Here is a 23,073-nt window from a genome sequence, read left to right on the forward strand (position 1 = left end):
ATTCTGTTACAGCTGCACAGAAATTGGACTAGTACAGATTAAAAACGGTACCAAAACTTCGGACCCTGTTTGTGACAAAGTCATCAACACATCTTTAAGTAAGTATTTGAGGCTATGCTATATTTTTAACATATTAGTTAACACCATATTGCTTTTATTCATATTTTACTCTACAATACTTGTTTACATATATGTGTAAGGGCCATTCTGATTTTGATTTTTACATGAAATATATATAGGGTTGTCAAGTGTACTTTTGTGAACTGTATATTCAGGTATTTCAATGAGCTGCTTAGAAAAAATATTTACAGAAACTGTGTGCGTATCTAAGGGCCTGATATTCAAAACCTCGCCGCTTAGGTGAGATATTGTAAGAAGTCTCATTGGTATGACGAGGCCCTTAAAACAAATAAAGAAACACAAATTTTATCTTGAGAAATGTTTATGTTGCTATGTAGTGTTATTTATGTGAAACAGAGACTTCAACATTACAATACAAGGCCTAAAAAAATCCCCAAAATGTTGTTTTTTCTCTCCATGCCAGCGAGGTTTTGAATATTAGGCCATAAATCTTCTGAGCAGAAGCTACATATTTAAAGGGACACTAAACCCAAAATGTTTCTGTCATGATTCAGGTAGAAAATACAATTTTAAACAACATTCCAATTTACTTCTATTATCTAATTTGCTTCATTCTTTAGATATCCTTTGTTGAAGATATAGTAATGCACATGGGTGAGCCAATCACACGAAGCATCTATGTGCAGCAACCAATCAGCAGCTACTGATGCTATCTAGATATGCTTTTCAGCAAAGGATATCAAGAGAATGAAGCAAATTAGATAATAGAAGTAAATTAGAAAGTTGTTTAAAATCACATGCTCTTTCTGAATCATGAAAGAAAAAAATGTGGGTTTCATGTCCCTTTAAAGACTGCTTATGTCTTGATACCAGTATTTCTCCAGAAAGGTGTTAAGTCACGTGTTTTTGTGTGCTCTGCTGGTACAAAGATTTAAGCTGTTTCTCTATGTGTTTCTGGCAGCTTATAATGGTAAATAAATAACTGCCTTGTATGTTATTGGAAGCCAAAGGGGTAAAACCACTGCTTATGGTGTAAGCAGAAACCAAGGAGTGGTTAGATCATTGTTTTAAAAATTACTTTGTTCCCTTATTATCTATTGTTGAAAAGCTCAGCTAGGTAGGCTCAGGTCTAGCAGTGCATTACAGGGAGCTAGCTGCTGATTAGTGGCTACACCAGTGGAGTTCTAGGGGGAGAGCAAGGGGTGCAAATAATCTTCTACGGTGAACCCCCCAGTGGGTTGAGCAGGTGGGTAAAAAGGTGAAATTTACTACTCTGTGGCTCTGTCCTTTTTGGGGGGTCACATCCCACAACTGCCTAACCACACCCCCAGACCAACTGGCTCAGCCCTCAGAACACCTGTATCAAGGCCTCCACCCCCCTGTGGAACCCCTGTGACTCCTCCAAGAAGTGTTTGCACCCACATAAAAAGGTTTCTGGAACCTCCACTGGGCTACACGCGTCTTTTGTCATTAGTTCACAAGATTTGTTTAGCTAAGCCTAGGCCAAGTAGCACTGCCCTGGAGCTGACTATAACTATGTGCTTGACCCTTTTGAAGGATTTAAAGGCATAGCTATATGCTATAAATAGTACAATAATAAAATGTTCTAATACACATGAGCTCTTTTATGTCTTTTTAAATATTATATAAATGCCATCATTTTGTACACATTATAAAACAGGCCCATCTTAGAGACTGTTCAGTGCTTTGTTTTTTCAAATCACTATAACTTTATTGCAGCATTTTAAAATATCAAATTGTTTTGCAAATATGGGAGTACTGAAATGTCACTGCTAATAATATCCACTCTTGTAAATCTCACTAATAAAATGATGCACATATAATGGTAAACACTTCTAATCTTGCTACTATTCATAAAAAAAGTTAAATGTCACAAAAATGTCATTGCACCATGGCCGATTGAGTGATACAGTTAGTGTTATTCACATCAAGGTCAAGTTCACAATGGAAATATCGTGCAAAGATTATTTTAGTTTGTTTTTGTAATCTTGCAATTTTATGTTTGCTGATTATTATGCCAATAGTATAGATCACATGACTTCAATGTCACAAATTAATTTTTATTATATGGTATAATTATAAATGTAACTGTACTTTGTAATGTATTTTTGATGTGCTTTTTGCAACTTCTTTGATTCGTGAAACAGTTAACCAGAGCTCTGAGGACGCGGTAATAATTCTAGCATAAATCACGATTGCGCTCATGCGACGTGTTTATTTTCAACTCGTAATACCAGTGGTAACCCAGACGAGCGCAAACACCTACGATAAACCCCTTATCGTTTGCACGCAAACGCTTAAACTTCAGCGTTTATTTGTGCCATATAGATAACATTGTGCTCACTCCTGTGGAGTTATTTATGAGTCAGCGCTGATTGGCTAAAATGCAAGTTTGTCAAAAGAACTGAAATAAGGGGGCAGTCTGCAGAGGCTTAGATACAAGGTAATCACAGAGCTAAAAAGTGTATTAATATAACAGTGTTATTTATGTAAAACTGGGGAATGGTTAATAAAGGAATTATCTTTCTTTTTAAACAATAGCAATTCTGGAGTAGACTATCCCTTTAAGGTTTAATGGTTTAAATACAGTGGGTATTGAAAATAATCACCCCCCCCCCCCTTGAAAATAATCTCATGTTTTTGCTTTGCAGCCTGAAATAAAGACAGACACAGTTTTTGTTTATCCAGTTGTAATTACTCAGTGCAACTTATAACATCCAAGTGAAAGATATAACACCAACATGTCAGGCAAACATAAAGACAATTAAAAAACAGAATCACTGAGTTGGAAAAGGATAAACCCCTTGTGTCAGTATTTTGTTGAACCACCTTTTGCTTTAATTACAGCCTTTAGTCTGTTGGGATATGTCTCTACTAACTTTGCACATCTGTGCAATATTTGCCCACTCTTCTTTGCAGAACTGCTCCAGTTCTGTTACATTTGATGGTGACCATTTATGGACTGCAGTCTTCAAGTCATGCCACAAATATTCAATGGGGTTTAAGTCTTGGCTCTGACTAGGCCATGAAAGGACATTTTTCTCCTTCAACCACTGTGTGGTCATTTTTGCTGTGTGCTTTGGGTCATTGTCATGTTGGAAGGTTAACCTTCTTCCCATCTACAACTTACTGGCAGAGGGCAGCAGATTTTCCTCAAGAATTTGTCGGTATTTTGCCCCATCCATTATTCCTTCTATCCTGACAAGTGTTCCAGTGCCTGCTGCAGAGAAACACCCCCATAACAGGTTATTACCACCTCCATGCTTTACTGTAGGTATGGTGTTATGTGGATGGTGAGCTGTATTGGATTTCCTCCAGACATATTGTTTGGTGTTGAGGCCAAATAATTACATTTTAGTCTCATCTGACCATAAAACCTTTTTGTGGCCTTTCTTGGGGAGTGGCTTTTTTCTTGCAACCCTCCCATACAAGCCACATTTGTGGGGAATTTGTGATATTGTTGTCACATGCACACAATGACCACTCTTTGTCATAAATTCCTGCAGCTGCTTCAGAGTTGCTGTGGGTCTCTTGGTAGTCTCTCTGACCAGTTTCCTCCTGGCTATTTCATCCAGATTGGATCGACGTCCTGATCCAGAGAGGGTCTGTGTTTTACCAAATAGGTTCCACTTCTTAATAATAGACTTCACTGTGCTTCTAGGGATTGATAAAGCCTTTGATATTTTCTTGTATACATCTCCTGACTTGTGCCTGTCCACAACATTATCACGGAGATCTTTTGACAGTGCCTTGCCACCCATAGTTGATTGTTTGCTTCAGTTGCACTACCAGGGACTGAGATGCTCCAGGAAAGCTATTTTCATGCTGAGCTAATCAATACGCCCACAGATGATCACAGTTGAAGCTCAAATTTTCTTTGTATGTGCCGTTGAGAAGGTGATTAGTTACAGCTGATTGAGTTTACAAGTAATTTTAGAAGGGGGTGATCCTTTTTGCAACTCAGTGATTCTGTTTTTGAATTGTCTTTATTTTTGCCTGACATGTTGGTGTTATATTTTTCACTTGAATGTTATTATTACAACTGGATAAACAAAAACTGTGTCTGTATTTATTTCAGACTGCAAAGCAACAAAATGTGATTATTTTCAGGGGGGGGGGTGGTGATTCTTTTCAATACCCACTGTAGAGCATGCAATTTTAAAAGTATTTTTCTATTTATTTCTATTACCAAATAAACCTTGTTCTGTATGTAGCCTTTGATGAAAAGCATTTGTAAATAGGCTCAGGAGCAGCAATGTACTACTGGAAGATAGCTGTTGATTGGTGGCTATGCACATATGTGTCTTTTCTTTGGTTCACCAGATGTATTCGTCTAGGTCCCAGTAGTGCATTGGTATTCTGGAGCTGACTTTAACTGTGTTTAAATCATTTACAGGGCATAAACACATAGTTATATGCAATCATAATATGCTATAACAATATGCTGAAACACATTAGAGCATTTTATTTTGGAGATTTTATTCTTTTGCAGCTAGAATGTTTTTTGTACACGTTTGTACTTTAGGTAATGATTACTCTCCCTTCATTCATTCAAGTGGTTCACTTAAGTAAATTATTTTTTTAACCGTTTATTTTCACTGCCAGCGTATCTACTTTTATTTATATTGAAACAGCAATTTGCTCCACTGAAGTTTAATGTGTAATCGAACAAATCTTCAGCAGCACAGATAGTGATTTAAAACCATATATCTTTATGTCATCCATGTTCAAACATACTTTTAGGCAATGAAAATAAAACAATTGAAAAAAGAAGTAGAGTTTTGTGTGTCATGCCAATCAACTGACTCATTTCCATTCTTGTAGTACACTTAGGCCCAGATTACATGTGGAGCACTATTGACAGTGCAGGGTGCACTATGTATGTGTTTGAGAAAAATGAACATTTTTGTTTTATTCTATAAACAACTGACAACATTTTTCCTAAATTTCAAATAAAAATATTGTCATTTAGAGCATTTATTTGCAGATATTGACAATTGTTCAAAATAACAAAAAGGTGTATTGTTTTCAGATCTCAAATAAGAAAACAAGTTTATATTTCTTTTTAAACAACACAATACTAATGTTTTACCTTAGCAAGATTTTAAAAATCAATATTTGTTGGTGCTCCCCACCAGTCTTTAAAACATTGTTGTTGGGTGATGTTCTAACACTCCTGGTGAAAAAATTCAAGTAGATCAGCTTTGTTTGATGACTTGTGACCATCCTTCTTCCTCTTGATCACATTCCAGAGGTTCTCAATAGGGTTCAGGTCTGGAGATAGATGTTAGAGAACATTGTCAGAGCAGAAGGAAGCAAGTTTTCATCCAGCATAACCTTGTATGTGGCTTGATTCATGCGTCCTTCACAAATATAAATTTGCCTGATTCCAGGCCATCTTCTCTGATGAGTCTAATTTTGGTTTTTGGTTTTGCCCAACACCTGGACTTCTAATGGTTAGAAAGATACCTGGAGAGGCCTACAAGCCACAGTGTCTCGCACCCACTGTGAAATTTGGTGGAGGACCGATGATGATCTAGAGGTGCTCCAGCAAGGCTGGAATTGGGACGATTTAATCTTTGTTAAGGATGGATGAATCAAGCCATGTACTGTATATGGCATGCACATGCAGATACATAATCATATTGATATATAGCTATAGATGCATCATTTTTGTATTACAAGTTTTGATTTTAAATAGTCCTACAATGTATCAGTCCTGTCTAGGGTTGCCACCTGCCCCGGTTTCACCGGGACAGTCCCGGTCTGGGACTGTATGTCCCGTGCCCCGGAACTACCGTCAAATGCCCGGGCTAAGAGCTCCCCTGGGGCTGGCACAGCACTGAGCGTAGATTTTTTAAAAAAAATTGCTGGCCAGAGGAGCTCATAGCCCAGCGGGAGGAGAGATGGAACCTGCCTGGAGTTGGAGAATGTGGGAGCTGCAGCTGCATGGAGTATGGTATGTGAGAGGGAGGAGGGGGGTCACGTCACGTGAGGAGTATGTGGGAGGGAGGAGGAGGGTCACGTCACTTCCATCGCTGAGCTGAGCCTGCACTACGCAGATTGTGCGCCATGTAAGAGAGACAAGACAGTGAGCAGAGGTGCGTGCAGCCGGTGACCGGTCCTGGGCTGTAACTAACGATTGACCCCACTAACGCTAACCTCTCTGCAGCTTCCAAATAGATTTTACTATACTGTGTTTGTTAAACAGGAGGATGGGCTTACAGCTGCATTATCGTTTCCTAAGAGCCACAGACATAGTTTTCTGTCTCTTAGGAAATGATGCAGCTGTAAGCCCGCGCTCCTGTATAACAAACTCAGTATAATAAAATCTCTTTGGAAGCTGCAGAGAGGTTAGTAATAAGACTTCTTTTATTTTTCTACAATGTACACTGTGCTCTAAGTCAGGGAGGGTGTTCTCATGCAATGTACTGGCTGTGGCATATATATATATATATATATATATATATATATATATATATATATATATGACTGTAAGCCCGCAGTCCTGTATAACAAACTCAGTATAATAAAATCTCTTTGGAAGCTACACTGTGCTCTAAGTCAGGGAGGGTGTTCTCATGCAATGTGGCTTTTATTTATTTATTTATATATATATATATATAATATATAAATTTGATTTCATATTGAATTTTAGGCCGCGAGAAGCCACGCCCATTTTGAAAGTGTCCAGGAATCTTCTGGGCAAAAGGTGGCAACCCTAGTCCTGTCTAGTTTGATCCCCCTATATGTGCACCCTTCCCATCCCTTTGCTTTCACTTATTATGAAAGCAGCAACAAATTCTATGGGCACATGATTAGGGGTTCACATTAATACTAAAAACAAATAACACACTAAACAAAACCAGTTAATACAAGAGAAGGTGGCATTGCTCAATAGCTCTTAAAGGTGTAGAAGAAAAGTTGCTGGTTGCTTGAGATAGGATGAAGCCCCTGGTAGTAGATACTATTGGTTACTAAGTGGTTACTGTGCGCTGGAACTCTTCATAACATGTCTTCTTTTTCTCACAGACTATGTAGTACCATCAGCTTGTAAAGTCTCTGTCCTCAGCACCATTGTATTATGTGGGGGTGGGAAGTCAGCCTAAGCATTTGTCACATGAAGTGCATCTTCCCATTATAAAAGCCCCAAAAATAAATGGGATTATATACATTACATCATAATACATTTCTGTTCTGTCTTTTTTTCTACTAAGACTTCCCTTTAGGGCTGTCAGCTGTCCTCCACAAAAATACTGAACAATCTGTAGTTGACTGGGCATGATGTTCGGTCTGCTCACAAAATGTCCCCCCAAAAGTTTGACTTTAGTCCCACTCTTCATCAAACCATACATACTTTTTACAACAGTCATTTTACCCCTTGGCTGCCAATAATATACAAATCAATAATGTTACCTTTTTGGCTGCCAGTAGCACAAAAACATTAGTGATTTGACCACCTTGACTGCCCCTCCCTTTTTCTGATCCATATTTGTAATGCATTGAAGCATAGGATGCATTTTACATTATACTAACACTCAAGAACTTTAAAAAAACTAGACATTTGTATCCAGTAATTTTGTAAAGCTTTTACTGGACAGTCTGCTAAAATACTAGACTGTTTGGTTGAATACTGGACACCTGTCAACCAGTGTTCCCTCTAAGGCCAGTTTTGTGAGTTGCCCAGTAGTGAGACAGTTAATATATCTGCATTGTGTAGTGTTTGCTAATTGCTCTAATTAACTGTTTCTTTTCTGTTTTTTTTTGGCTTACAGATAATCATGTGTTCATAATTGTGGGCTTAGTACTCCTACTGGTTGTATCAGTGATTGGTGTCGTGTGCTTTGTGTTCTGGAGGAAGAAACTCAAAGAACTTACAGGTATTATATGCTGATATGTTTTACTCATTTCAAGACAGAGGATGTCCTGCTACAGCTACATACTAAGGAAGTTTTACACACAATTCATTTCAATTGAGATTTGAGGTTGTGGCTAAGAGTTTCTTGTTTTATAAGTCTAATAGATTCGTATTAAAAGTCTGGGAGAATCAACATTTCAATATTCAGTTATGATCATTTGAATGTTATGTCCATCATATTAGGAGTTAACATTGCAGGTAATGAAATGCAATATTTGAATGTTGAAAGTCATTGATTTACACTGAAACTCAAGCAAAATGGTTACCTTTGATTCCAGGGAATATATATGAAGCAGCAATTAACATTTGGCCAGTTGTTTAAAAGGAAAATCAAGTATAAAAATGAAAATGCTTTATTTTATTCAAACATTTTATATATAAGTGTAGTCTCTTCCTCTGCAATGTGTTTAACTCCTTTCATCTGTTGCACTCATGCCTCTACAGATCATAATAATAATAATACAATTAATAATGATAATATATATTATAACAATGTTATATCTTGTTTCCTAGTAGTTAAATTATAAGACCAAACTTCATAGAAATATATTTTTACAACCTATGCACACTTTCTAAAGGCTCCTGCTGAGCAGTATATACGTATATGCATTTTGTGATTGGCTGATGGCCGTCATATGATGCAGATCAGATGAAAGAAATATGGAACTAACTTTGAAATTTGTCAGAAAAAATAAATTTAGACAGTGCTTTGTCATTGTATTATATTATACATTTGTTAATTATGCAATTCTACTGTATTTAATTGTCCTTTAACAGTCAGATGTGTTTTGAATACAGGTGAACAATACACTCTCCGCATTCAGCATTGCACAAGCAGCTCTTGTGAACTGCTGGTGCAACGCCGCCCCCCTGCAGATTCACGGCCAATTGGCCGCTAGCAGGGGTGTCAATCAACCCGATCGTATTCGATCGGGTTGAATTGCGGCGATCTCTGCCTCCTCAGAGCAGGCGGACAGGTTATGGAGCAGCGGTCTTTAGACCGCTGCTTCATAACTGGTGTTTCTAGCGAGTCTGAAGACTCGCCAGAAATACGGGGCTTCAAGCTCCACATGGAGCTTAATAGATATGCCCCAAAGTCTTTATTTCAAAGCTTTAAAAATAATGTATTAGGTGTTACTTATGACAATTTTAAGAGGGGCCTGGAACCTAACCCCCTCACTTCCCATTGACTTACATTATAAACTGGGTTTCAATTTACAACGGTTTCTATTTAAAACCATTCCTTCTGGAACCTAACCCCGGTGTAAACTGAGGGCTCCCTGTATACAAATTCTAGTAAAAATATAAAAAAGACACCTTAGTGTTTGTCTATAGTCACATTTACATGTATAATTATTTAATCTTGACTTACCAGTAGTAATCATTCTTTTGTTATTTTCAGCAGAAAATCTACAGCAGTGGATAAATGAATTATTTTACAGGTCCCGGGGGACTAAGGTACGATATCTCCATAAAAAGTGCCAGACAAACTGATTTAATGAATTTTAATGTACATTACATGTATTTGCAGTATAAATGCCTCTGCAATAGTGATTCTTTTAAAATGATCACTTTGTTATATTTTCTTATTGTTCATGATATCTGCTGCAGTGCTAATAAGATGCGAGTCACAAGGAAGCATATTCTCTGCCTTTGAATACTCTGAATTATGGGGACTCCACAAAACTGGACACCAGTGCCAGTCACAGTGCAGGAGGTCAATTCACTTAGATACGACTCACTACTGTACTGGCAGGGGTGGCTTGCACATTAAAAGTTATCACAAAAACAGAGAACTTTTAAAAGAAGCATTTTTGTAAAAGCATTTATATTGCAGAAATAATTCTAATTTAATTTGAAAGAAATGCCTGTTTTATTATCTTTTAGAAAATGTTTTTTATACATATATATGTGTGTATGTTTGTGAGTGAGAGAGAACACGAAATATGTGTTCATTTCCACTTACCAACACCAGTTTATTAATCAGTTTAAAATTATTTCCTTTATGTTACATAAATAGATCTGTGCCAAGTGACCTTTATAAAATGCACCTTTAACAAATGTTTATCCAGCAGTTCTTATGGTTATTTTTATTTTTAGGAAAAATCTCCTCCTGATAACTTAGATATTCAGGTTCCCATTTATGACCATTCTGACACTCATGAGCTTCTTCATGACAATAGTCCATATTACTCATCAATACACAATATTTCTGGGCAGAAAACCTGTACACCCAGCACCATGTCAACAGATTTGCTAGAAAAGGAATGCCTCAAGGGCAGAAGTTTTCCCACTGAAGATGAATATACGGATAAGATGTATTCAGCAAAGCCCCTAGGTATAGAGGTTGAGAGTAACATTACAGAAACGGAATATTCATCAGAAGAAAGTGATAGTATTCCTGCCTATTCAGAACATTATCCATTATACTGCAGTACCTCACAGCCTGGGCAGATCCCTCTGCATACTTGTGGGCAATCTGCCAGAACGTGTCAAGAAAAAGGGAGGCAAAAAAGTGTCCATTCCTCTCAGTGCACATCAAATATGGACTACTCACATTCTGGTCACAATGTGTCAGACGAAGATGCTACTGAGGAGATGTTTTCTGACTCACAGAGCCCAAGTGGCAGTTCCAATCAAGATTGGTCTACCTCAGATACACCACCACTGTCAGGTGAGAAAATATTTTAATTGATATTTAAAGTTCTCTATAACTTTAATAAATGTCACAATGAAGTTGTTGAGTAGACCTCTCATATTAACATTCACATGGGAATAGTCAAATTCAGACATTGGGGTAGATTTATCATGCTGCTGTTTCCGCACAAACCTTCAGGCTCGCCGAAAGCATAAGTTAAGAAGCAGCAGTTGTAAGACCGCTACTCCTTAACTCGTCCGCCACCTCTGAGGTGGTGGACTGCAATCATCTCAATCAGATACAATCGGGATGATTGACACCCCCTACTAGCGGCCGATTGGCCGCGAATGTGCAGGGGGCGGCATTGCACAAGCATTTCACCAGAAATGCTTGTGCAATGATAAATGCTGACAGCGTATGCTGTCTGCATTTATCTATGTCAAGCGGACATGATCCGCTACAGCGGATCATGTTCGTCCGACAATTGATAAATCTACCCCATTGTGTCCCTTTGAGAATTGATTTTTCTAAGCAGAACTTTGAAATATTCAAAAATTTCATTAGTACAGGAAGATAAATAGATGTTTATAACTTTTACACCACTGACCTTTAAAAATTACAGAAAGCACTTTAGCATAGAGCATATAAAAATGATCTTTTGTCATATATAGGTTTACACATAACAATGGCTTAATAAGTATAGGCTGAAATGTTTGCTTTTAATCATAAAACCACTAAAATAACTACATTAAATAACTACTATTGTAGAAATCATATTTTATTATTATTATTATTTAATTGTAAAGTACCATCAAATTGATAAGTAAATTAGTAGATTACACAATGACGGTGATTCATGGTATAATTTAAAAAAAAAAAAACACAGATACATTAAACAGACTAAACACATTAGTACAAGAGGAGAACTCTGCTCTAATGAACTTACAATCTACAGGAGGACACATAAGGTGTAGGGTTGCTTATCATGTGTATTGTAGTTTAAGATATACTTAGACAGTATGAAGAGTAACTTTACTAGAGGTTGTACACCTCCATATACAAACATTGGGGCATATTTATCAAGTGTATGCTGTCGGCATTTATCGATGTGCGGCGGACACGATACGCTACTTCCTATCATGTCCACTCGCACATTGATAAATATGCCCAAAAATGCTGAAAGCTATCAAGGTGGAGCAAAGTAAAGGGTTCCAGAGTGTAAGAGCTGCACCTAAAAAGTCTTGGAGGTGGAATAGGAAAAATAGTAATCATAGGAGATATATATAGGTCAGAGGTTGATCAATAAGGGCAGTTTAGGGATAAGAGTAGAAGTTGAGAGTTGTGTGTGAGGTTGATGAAAGCTTTATAGGTTTTCATTGGATCCTACAGCTTATAGGGAGCTAGTGTATGGACTAGCACAACAGGGTGAATGTTTTATATTACTTATTAGAGATTCCTCAGTGGGTAAATTATTATGCCTAGTGAAAGATATGATAAAAGGCTTTTCTAAAAAAATCCTTACACCACATGTATGTCTAATACCTTTTTTTTTCCATAGGAAATATTACAGGAAATACCAACTCAACATTTATTGCAAATGGACAAGTGATGAACTTCAATGGTGATGTTATTTTTCTTGTGATGAGTCAAAACTCTCAGGAAACCGCCACAGATAATGAGAGCAACGAAGGAAATGTGGGAAACCCAGTTCAAGAAGAAAGTCAGAGCCGGTGTGATAGTTTTGTACCAAACACTCAAAGTCCTACAGAAAAATATGCTGATATTCTCTCAAGCTCAAACATGAATACAGGATTGCATTACCCAAATACAGATCACAATAGGTGTTCTGTGAGTCCATGCACTTTAAATCAAGGACACTATAGCAATCAAAATATTGTTTTTATACCTGTGCAAGAAGAAGGTAAACCAGAATATTTTAGTTCTGAGAGTATGTGTTTCTAATTTGAATACATTTTTGCCTAAATTAAAAGGACATACAACCCAGTCAGTATATTTACCCCAGGTAAATATCAGTAATTAAACACTGTATTGCAAAGGGAAAAAAAACAGCAAAATATATACGTCTTTCATATTACAGATAAGGGATAAACCTCTTGACCTCTTGAAAAGCCTGGTGGTTTTAATGTTCAGAGTCTCTCTTGCTGTGGCTAATCTGGTTACATTTGAAACTCACTGTAGCATTTCTCTGTAAACAAATCTCAGTATAACTGGAGTGTTCACCTCAGGGCTCCAGTTCCACTGTGGAGAGGGAAAATAAAGTTTGCAGAAGGAAATTACAGGAAGAGCAAGCAAACCAGAAAGAATTAATGTACACTGCAATATTTTTTAAAGGTGCTTAATGAAATATTTTTGGGTTTGTGTTTAATATCTGTTTAAAATCAGCACAAAGTTAAATTAATTTGAAGATAACCTGGAGATTATGACTTGGATAGAATAGACATGGTGATGCAATTATCAACTTGATGGACTTTTATCTCTTTTCAGCCTCATCTAATTTGGAAACTAACCATCATGGAAATTACTTTTGAAGTAATTGTATTTGTTTTTGGAAGCAGGTTAACTTTTTTAATGTCTGCCGTAACGTAAGCTGCAATGTGCTGATTTGTTGTTATAAAGTCACCCTAAGGTTAATTTATGATTACCTTTCAAAGTTGGAAAATTATTATCCATGGTGTGATCTGAAGAAGACAGTCAAAACAGTGTGTCATACTGTCTCACAGTGTGACTTGACTAGACACTATAAGCCATTCAAAGGAGGGCTACTAAATTGGTACATGGTCTAGAAAAGAAAACTAACAAGGAAATACTTTGTGACCTTAATACGTATAGTTAAGGGGAGAAAAGTGAGGTGATACAGCTGTATTCGCTCACCAACAGCACTACCCCCTTAAATATATATTTTTTTAACTTTTTTTTTTCAGATCCCCAAGACTTATAAGGTTAGGCAATTACCTTTCCAACGGTGGGTCTTGTGGGTCTGTAGCTGCTTAGATGCTTGAGATACAGGCTTCTAAGCAGCATGCCCCCATTTCCCTATACTGTCCATTGTAATTTTTCAATAAAGTTGCATGGTGACGTCATTGTGTGTGACATCACATCGCAAAACATGAAGCCCCAGCAATGCCTGTCACTATACAGGCCCGATCGCTGGGGTGGGAGTCGATGGGAGCCCCCAGATTGCCCTCAAGGTGGGTGAGTGCTAGTGGCGGCTCTGAGCCATCGTTAGCACTCAAAGGGTTAAGGGTTATATTTTCATGAAAACAGAAAAATCCAGAACATACTCTAAAACTATCAGATGAACTGTGAAGTAATGTGGCATGGGGATACCTGGTGATACCTTGTGGACTGGTTGATACACTGAATTATTATTAATAAGGAAGGGTGGTTGTTAGAAATTAAATAAATTCCAGCATAAGTATGTGCAGCACAGGATTAAACAGCAGTGTAGTGTGTTACAAATAAACTAAATGAGCATAGATAGATTTAATCTATTTTATAATGATTTGTTGCTGTATGAACATATGTCACCTTTGGGGGTATTTGTTTGGGACTAAGGAAAATGTATAAATATCTGACATACTGTTTTTTTCCAGAAATGATTCTGTATATGTTAATTGTAAATACCTATAAAGTTCAAATTACTACTCTAGCTGTTGTTAATATTTTGTATTTGCACTGTACAGAATAAGCAAGAAGCCAAATATAATGCTGCAAATGAATATAAATAAAGTGAAAGAACTGGACATGTAATGTATATGTAATTCCATATAACTAAATTTAAGGGACAGTCCTACTTAAAAATGTTCTCACCTTTTTAATTTGTTCACAAATGATCCATTTTACCTGCTGGAGTGTATTCATTTGTTTAATAGTAGCTCCTTTACCCTTATTTCGGCATTTGAAAAAGCTGATTTAGCCTGTGGTATCCTCGCCTATACTGAAAGTCCAGGTTATTGACAGGCTATGTAAACACAACCAGCAAAATAAATTACACTCCTGGTTGGGTGTAGAAGAGATAACTAATAATATGATAGTTTTATTTATTTTTTTAAATTGGCTGCAAAGTGCTTTCTCATAGAGATACATACATACACATGTATAAGTATGCATATATATATATATATATATATATACATATGTATTTATATGTGTATATATGTATTTACAGACATATCTAGAGAAAATTCACAGCGCTAAAAATGGCTAAGAGAATCTCACAGTAAGAGCATATAATAATAAATCATAAAAATTATAAATTATAATAATAAAGTATAACAATAAATAGTAAGACCCACACTTGTGGAATGCAAAGTGCAGTAACAATATTACTTTGATAAATAACATCTGAATAGACTTGCTAGGCTTAACAAACATATATCATAGCCACCAATATGGAGCCACTACAAAGGGCGTTGTACAGATTTCAGGTCCCAATAGATCTTATGAGATTAGTAGTCCTTCTGTTTAGAGTTGGTGAAGTTGGTGAAGTTAGGAGCGTAGAAAAATCCCAGTGCTGCTTGAATTAAAAACGAGTTGCGAAACGTTTCTCTTTGTTGTTTGATATCTGTTTGGATAAAAGACAAGCGCAACCCAGATTCAAGGTAGTAGAAATAAATGTATTATAAAAACCCACTGCGCATATTATATGCACCTATACAAGAGGGAAGATTTAAAAATGCAGTTCATACAATCTTTGGCTTTCTCAGGTCACTGGTGTCCTTCGTGATGTAATACAGCCTTCTGTTGGATTATACTGATGCAGAAAAAAAGTACTGCCTGAATCAGGCAAAAAGGAGGACAGTCTCTCCTGCTGATAGAACCGGCTTCTTCTTACTCGACGCTTTCCTCTGCACTAAGCAGACTTTATCTAAGAGTGTTTTAAAAGAGTGTTTATCGTACACACTCTTTTAAAACATATCGTCAGAACCAATGTAAACAGCTAATTTCCATGCCCTGCTTCCACTCATGACATGTCACTGAGACTTCTCCTCACGCTGCCGCTGCCTGTAAATGGTGTGAGCCCCACTGAATGTGGCGCAGCTCCTGTACCCGGCCTCAGCTCAAAAGTACTCAGGAGAGGTATCCAGTGATGCGAAAATGCCGCCAGCCAACCACAATGTTATACAGCTCGGCAGGTTACTACCACACTCGAGGGGGCAAGTTACACTGATGAGGTGGCCTCACCACTTACAGGCAGCGGCTGCGTGTTGAGAGGTCTCAGTGAGATGTGTGCAAGCAGGATGGGAACAAGTTGTTACATGGAACAGAGATATGCCAGTCACATCTGTGAAATGTATTTTCCATTTAAGAGGCTGTCCGCCCGCTATCTGCAACCAGTTGCACATTTAAATGTGTGGCGGTAGCAGTTCATCAATACAATTGCGAGGTGTTCATCAATGTGAGGGTTTATATATTTATATATATATATATATATATATATATATTACCTGTTTTGTTGTGCATTACTAGGTCCCTGCAAACTTCCACTATCGGTAGTCCCAGAAGATCAAGCAGAAACGGGGAAAAAAATTGCTCCTCTCTAGTCCCCCCTCCTCCTCCTTTTCCTACAGAAGCCTGCGCACAATAAACAGTTACAGCCAGCCCTCCTGTACGTCTCAGGTGACGTAATAGGGCGCGGGGCTAAAAATCACATAACTCGCAGTTTTAAAATCATGGCAATTAATCGCGGTTTAAAACTGCATTCGGGATTAATCGTGCAACCCAATATATATATATATATATATATATATATATATACTATATATACTATATATTTACTATATATACTATTGCTTCAGGACCTGAGGAAGAGAGGAAAACTCTCGAAAGCTTGTCTTTTAAATATTAATGTTAGTCCAATAAAAAAGGTATCACTGCATACTGCAATACTTTGTTTTTTGAGCATCTATCTACTGGACTAACATGGCTACTCCAATCTTCACTATATATATATATATATATATATATATATAATATATTTATATATATATATACTGTATATATATATGTGTGTGTATGTGCATTGGAGCCCTTTGCAATCAACTAGATGAAAACATGAAAAGTAATATTAGTGCAATATTCATATAATAAGGTGTTATATTGTGTATTTACTGTAAATATTATGCATTACAGTGTTCTGCACATAGCAGAATATGTAACTGTTCCTGACCGCTTCCATTATTAGTGAATGTCTACATCAGAGTGGACAATCAAGGAATGGAATCCAGGTTAATATTGGCTATGGATATGGGCCAAGACTCTAAACTACTTTTGGAATAAATTTATAGCTATCTTGGCTTATTATATTCACTAGTGAGAGGAATACAAACCTGTACAAAGAAGACAAAGAGAAAGAAAGATAAAATATATTTATTGTGATATAATTAAATTTAATATTTTCTTTTAAAATTTTGCTTATTAAAAAAGGCACGTTTTAAAAAGGGAAAGTGTTAGGTGTTTTCCAGAATGTCATTTCACAAATTTGAGAAGGTGATGCACCTCCCTCCACTGACCAAGAAGATGATCCTATGGGGCCAAATTATTAATGTGCGGGCGGACATCGATAAATGCCGACAGCATACGCTATCTTCATTTATCATTGCACAAGCATTTTACTAGAAATGCTTGTGCAATGCCGCCCCCTGCACATTTGAGGCCGATAGCAGGGGGTGTCAATCAACCCGATTGTATGCGATCGGGCGGATTGCTGTCCGCTGCCTCAGAGGTAGCGGTCGAGTTAAGGAGCAGTGGTCTTAAAACCATTGCTTCTTAACTTCTGATTCCGGCTTGCCTGAAGACTCGTGCGGAAACAGCTGCATACAGCTCCATACAAAGCTTGATAAATCAGCCCCTTTGTAGAATGATCCCTGAGCCCATTAGGAGTTCGAACTCCCTTTCCCTGAGCCCATCTGGAGTTGTAACTCCCTTTTGCAGGTATACTTTGATGATGTACTGTACAATCTAAATAAATATGGTAGTATTTGCACACACACACACACACACATACATACATACATATATACACACACATACACACACACATACACACACTCAAACACATACACACACACACTCACACACATACATACACACATACATAATCACACACATACATACACACTCACACACACACGCATACACACTCACATACACACACATACACACACACATTCAACACACACACATTCAAACACATACACACACTCACATACACACACATACACACTCACACACCATAGTTTGTGCAACACTACTAACTAAATAAAAAAAACACAGAGAATTTATCCCAAGAAAAAAGGGTAGACTACTCAGCCAAATTCTCTAATGTGTGCTTTGTTTTTCTGTTCAAGATCTTCAGCAGGATGAGTAATTATAACATAGGCCTTGTTTCCATTGAGGTGGTAAAGATTCAAAACTGGTGGTAACATAAAAAATCTCCATAGACTTTGTCATGAAATGCAGGACATATGCAGGACACAGCAATGATGGTACAACTCTATTTTATTACAGAGCATAGCAATACACATCTAGACAGGTTGATTGTACCAAACTAACTGCGACACAGACACCGGACCTAAACCCCGCCCACAAACTAGTGACATCACATCCTGCTCTCATCACATCTTCCCTTTTTCAAAGGCAAAGCATACATATGCATATAGCAAATAACAAGGTACACCAACAGGGTATACAACAACATTTTTGTTTTGAACAGGTTAGAAAACATGAACAGATAAATTACATCCTGACTTGGACATCGGGGTAGACTACCCTAGTCCACAATGACCATGGGATTATTCTGCCCATACTTCCGGTCACTGTTCTAGCTAAAGTCAGTCCCTATATCGGGCCGGAAGTTTCACCACTCTTCCGCTTGATGTAACTTTGCATGAACTGTCCTCTGATACAGAAGATGGTGAACAAGAGTCCGCTGGAGGCAAAGATATATCCCCGTTGTGGTCTTACTGAGGGGAAGGCACCTCTCTTAGAACAGGGGATCCCACCGGCGGTGGTACTGAGGCATCCAATTCCAGACTCTCAGGTACAGACTGAAGATGTCTTCGGTTACGGCGTGTAACCGTCCCTCCCTCCGTAAGGACTGTATAAGACCTTGGTTCTGGAGAGCGGCCAACTACCGTAGCAGGCGTCTTCCATTTCTTCTCATCGTCCAGTTTAATTCTGACACTTTGGCCCGCTTTCAGTTCCTGTAAGGGCCTGACAGAATGTCTCCTGTCGTAGAAGAAACGATAACCCTTTTTGGCCTCTTCATCCCTCCTAAGGACTTCGTCCCGAGGAACAGGGCCAGGCGGCTTGAAGACACCCACTGAGGGTAAAGTGGTGCGAATCTGGCGTCCTAGCATCAGCTGTGCCGGGCTAAACCCGGTGGCTTGAATGGGCGTCGCCCTGTATGACAAGAGGGCTAGGTACGGCTCAGATTGTTTTAGAATGAATTTTGTTGTTTGAACTGCCCTTTCAGCCATTCCGTTGGCCTGCGGATAATGTGGACTTGACGTGGAATGTACAAAATCATATTCCCTGCTGAAAGCACTGAACTCTGTAGAAGCGAACTGCATACCATTATCACTCACCAGCTCCATTGGAATGCCCCAGCGGGCGAACAAGCTCTTCAGGCGAATGATAACGGCCTGACTTGTGATATCATTCAGGGGTGCAATTTCCAAATACCTGGAATAGTAGTCGATCTTAACAAGAAACTTTTTCCCGTGCAGTTCGCACAAATCAGCAGCTATTTTCTGCCACGGCCCCGCAGGCAGCGGAGTAGACATTAAGGGCTCCCTTCTCTGAGTAGGCCGGCGTTCCCGGCAAAAGGCACATTTAGACACATGATTTGCAATGTCGGAGCTGATCCCAGGCCACCACACAGCTGTAGCTGCCCTTTCTCTGCACTTTGTAATGCCTAAGTGGCCATCGTGAATCCTGTTTAACATCTCTTTCCAGCACCAACCCCTCCAGCTCCGTGAGCTGCGACCTCTCTGGCTGGTAAGCACTTAAAGACATCCAGGCTGCCCGGTTCTCGGGCCAGCCTTCCTTTATGTACCTTATAACTTCTTGCAGATCTGTGTCCAAATATGTCTCTCTCTTTATCTCTTCCAGTTTCCTTGAAGAAATGGACTTAGAGGCCAGAACCGAATCAACATATACTTTCACATCCGATTCTGTGGAGGATTCTTCAGCAGCAGCCAGCGGGAGCCTGGACAGTGTATCTGCCACAACCAGCTGTTTCCCCGGCACATGCACTGCCTGAACATTGAATCTGAGCAGTCTCATTAAAAGTCTCTGGCATCTCAAGGGTGTTTTGTCAATGTCATAAGAATTGATCAGAGGGACTAGCGGTTTGTGGTCAGTTTCCAGACTAAATTTCTCCAAACCCACTAGATAACGCTGAAAGCGCTCACAGGCCCAAACTGCAGCCAGGCACTCTTTCTCAATTTGAGCGTATTTTGACTCCGCAGCCGTCAGTGTGCGGGAACAGTAGGCGATGGGCTGTAGTTTGTTGTCATTCAGCTGCAGGAGTGCAGCCCCCAACCCATAACTGCTTGCATCGGCACTAACCACGGTCTTTTTTGAAGGGTCGTAGAACCCCAGCACTGGGGCAGACCCCAGCAGGGACTTGGCATGCAGAAAAGCTTTTTCTTGTGAAGGTCCCCAGACCCAGGCAACGTCTTTCTTAAGCAACTCTGTGACAGGGTGTAAAACTGTTGATAAATCAGGAAACTTGCCCACGTAATTTACAAGGCCCAATATCTGTCTCAGCTCATGTACATCAGAAGGGCTTTTCATCTGTTCAATAGCACGAATTTTCTCGGGGTCTGGCTTGATGCCATCCCCGTTGATGATATGCCCAAAGTAGCATAATTCAGTTTTCCTAAAATGACATTTTTCTTTATTCAGCTTCAGCCCAGACTCTTTGATAGCCTGTAGCACGCAACTTAAACGCTGATCATGCTCCTCCACTGTAGACCCATACACTAGAATGTCGTCCATGACGACCGCTGTGCCCACGTGGTCACTCAGGAGAGAACTAATTTCCCTTTGAAAAATTTCAGGAGCGGAGGATATCCCAAAGGGAAGTCTGCAGAAGCAGAACCGACCTACCGGTGTGATAAAGGTAGTCAGTTTGCGGCACTTTGGATCCAGGGGGATCTGCCAAAAGCCGCTAGAAGCGTCTAATGTGGAAAAGAACTTCGCCCCAGCCAACTTTGGAGCTATATCTTCCAATGTCGGCAGCACAAATCTCTCTCTCTTCACTGCTTCATTCAACCTTTTCAGGTCCACACAGATGCGCACCTTTCCGTTTTTCTTTGCAACTGGAACAATGGGGGCACACCAATCAGTCGCTTCAACAACCTCTTCGATAACCCCCATAGACTTCATGCGCATAAGCTCTTTCTCCACTTGAGGCATGAGCGGGAACGGAATTCTACGAGGGGTAGAAATACTGTATGGGACTGCGTCACTTTTAAGTGCTATATGGACAGGTTTGCAGTTCAGTAGGCCCAACTCACCAAACATATCTTCGGAAATCTCATTTACTCTGGCCACGAGGCCCAAGTCACAGGCTGCTTTTCTGCTCAATAAACTGTTAACACACTGACCTCGGATCACATGCACCCACATGGTGAACTTCCTTGTACTCACAGCTGGCAAGAAATTTCCCCACACAATCAATGCGGCCACCAGGACTATGGACATTTGTAGTAACCTTCGCCAGCTGGGGCAGTCGAGGCAGTTTCATAAATTCAGCAAAAGACATTACAGTGATATCTGCACCTGTGTCAATCTTAAAATCAACTTTGGCTCCCATTACAGTAAAAGTAACTTTCCAATCTTCCTCTGAGCTTGTCCGTTCCACAACAGACCCCACAAAAGTCACTTCCTGACCCTCCTGGTCACTAGTCCACCTGCATCTCCTTAATGTATTCAGTTTTTACACACCACTTCAAAATGGCCTATTCTGTTGCATTTTCTGCATCTTTATCTCTGGCCGGGCATATAGCACTCTGATCATGAGCCCGGTAGCACCGTGCGCATCGCCATGTTGCGCCCATCCACTTCTAGGCCTTTCCAGTACTTTAGATCTACCGCTCACACTGTGCCTTTCACTAGTAGTTTTCCTAGACTGTTGCACTTCATCCACAATACTCTCAGACCTCAGATCAGCACTTTGCTTTTTCACCAGTTCACTCTGGCGGGCCATCCTAATAGCCCATCTAACGTTAAATCAGGCTCTAACTGCAGCTTCAGGGAGACTTCAGCATCTGCAATTCCAATAACTATTCTGTCTCTGATTTGCTCTTCTTTAGCAACACCAAACTCACAGAATTCAGCTAATTCATACAGGCTGCGCACAAATGACTCCACAGATTCTCCCACACGCTGATTACGTTTGTGAAAACAAGCTCTCTCATGAATCACATTTCTTTTGGGCACAAAGTGGGCACTGAGTTTATCCATAACTATATCAAAGTTAAATTCTTCCCCTTCTTGGAAAGTAAAAGCATTGAACACTGGCTCCACATCTTTCCCCATAGAGTATAAAAGAGAATTAACTTGTACTTCACCACTCTCCTTGTTCAGTTTGGAAGCAATCCTGAAGCGCTGAAACCGCTGACGCCATGTGGGCCAAGCTGCAGGCTGAGAGAAGTCAAAAGGCTCAGGTGGGGTAAACTTTGACATTGCAATCGATCAGGAACAGAAGCGCAGTCCAGAACTTCTGACACCATGTCATGAGATGCAGGACATATGCAGGACACAGCAATGATGGTACAACTCTATTTTATTACAGAGCATAGCAATACACATCTAGACAGGTTGATTGTACCAAACTAACTGCGACACAGACACCGGACCTAAACCCCGCCCACAAACTAGTGACATCACATCCTGCTCTCATCACAGACTTTAATGGAGATACATGTTTTTATCACCAGTTTCTGCACTACCACATCAATGGAAACTAGTTTCTGGTTTTCCAATTTTATGCCCAATTCACTAGGGGATGGCCTATTATATAAGGCTTTATGGTAATAGGAGCAGGGTCGGCTCCAGAACGAATGAAATGGGGGGGCATTTTTTTTTCACGAGGGGGCACGCATTTAAAAAGCATGTATGAGAGTCAAAATAAGAGCAGACCTACTGTGGCAGTCCAGGGGTTACATTTATCAGATCTCTGGCTATGCAGGAGTTAGATTTGTTTATATTTCTGGAAGTGCAGCGGTTACATGTGTCATATCTCAAGGAGTATAGGGGTTACATTTATAAGATGTACGGCAGTGCCGCAGCAGTTACATTTACCAGATTTATGGCAGTGCAGGGGTTACATTTGTCATATCTCAGGAATGTCTCCCACATATGACACAGCCAGTGGACACTG

At 39.3% G+C, this 23,073-nt stretch overlaps 1 protein-coding gene across 2 annotated transcripts in view; it reads left to right on the plus strand.

Annotated features, from left to right (window-relative positions):
* Positions 1-14,422, plus strand: part of TNFRSF11A (TNF receptor superfamily member 11a) — a 367,845-nt gene extending 353,423 nt beyond the window's left edge. Inside the window, exons 6-10 of one of the 2 annotated variants that reach the window (XM_053714632.1) lie at positions 13-98; positions 7,878-7,982; positions 9,423-9,478; positions 10,121-10,694; positions 12,217-14,422. In XM_053714632.1, coding sequence (XP_053570607.1) covers positions 13-98; positions 7,878-7,982; positions 9,423-9,478; positions 10,121-10,694; positions 12,217-12,620 — 1,225 coding nt within the window. In that variant the 3' untranslated portion in view covers positions 12,621-14,422. The remainder of the gene's footprint in view (positions 1-12; positions 99-7,877; positions 7,983-9,422; positions 9,479-10,120; positions 10,695-12,216) is intronic. The other variant, XM_053714633.1, reaches the window with a different exon arrangement.
* Positions 14,423-23,073: the final 8,651 nt, after the last annotated feature.

Source organism: Bombina bombina, chromosome 5, assembly GCF_027579735.1.
Source record: "Bombina bombina isolate aBomBom1 chromosome 5, aBomBom1.pri, whole genome shotgun sequence".
NCBI classification, from domain to species: Eukaryota; Metazoa; Chordata; class Amphibia; order Anura; family Bombinatoridae; genus Bombina; species Bombina bombina.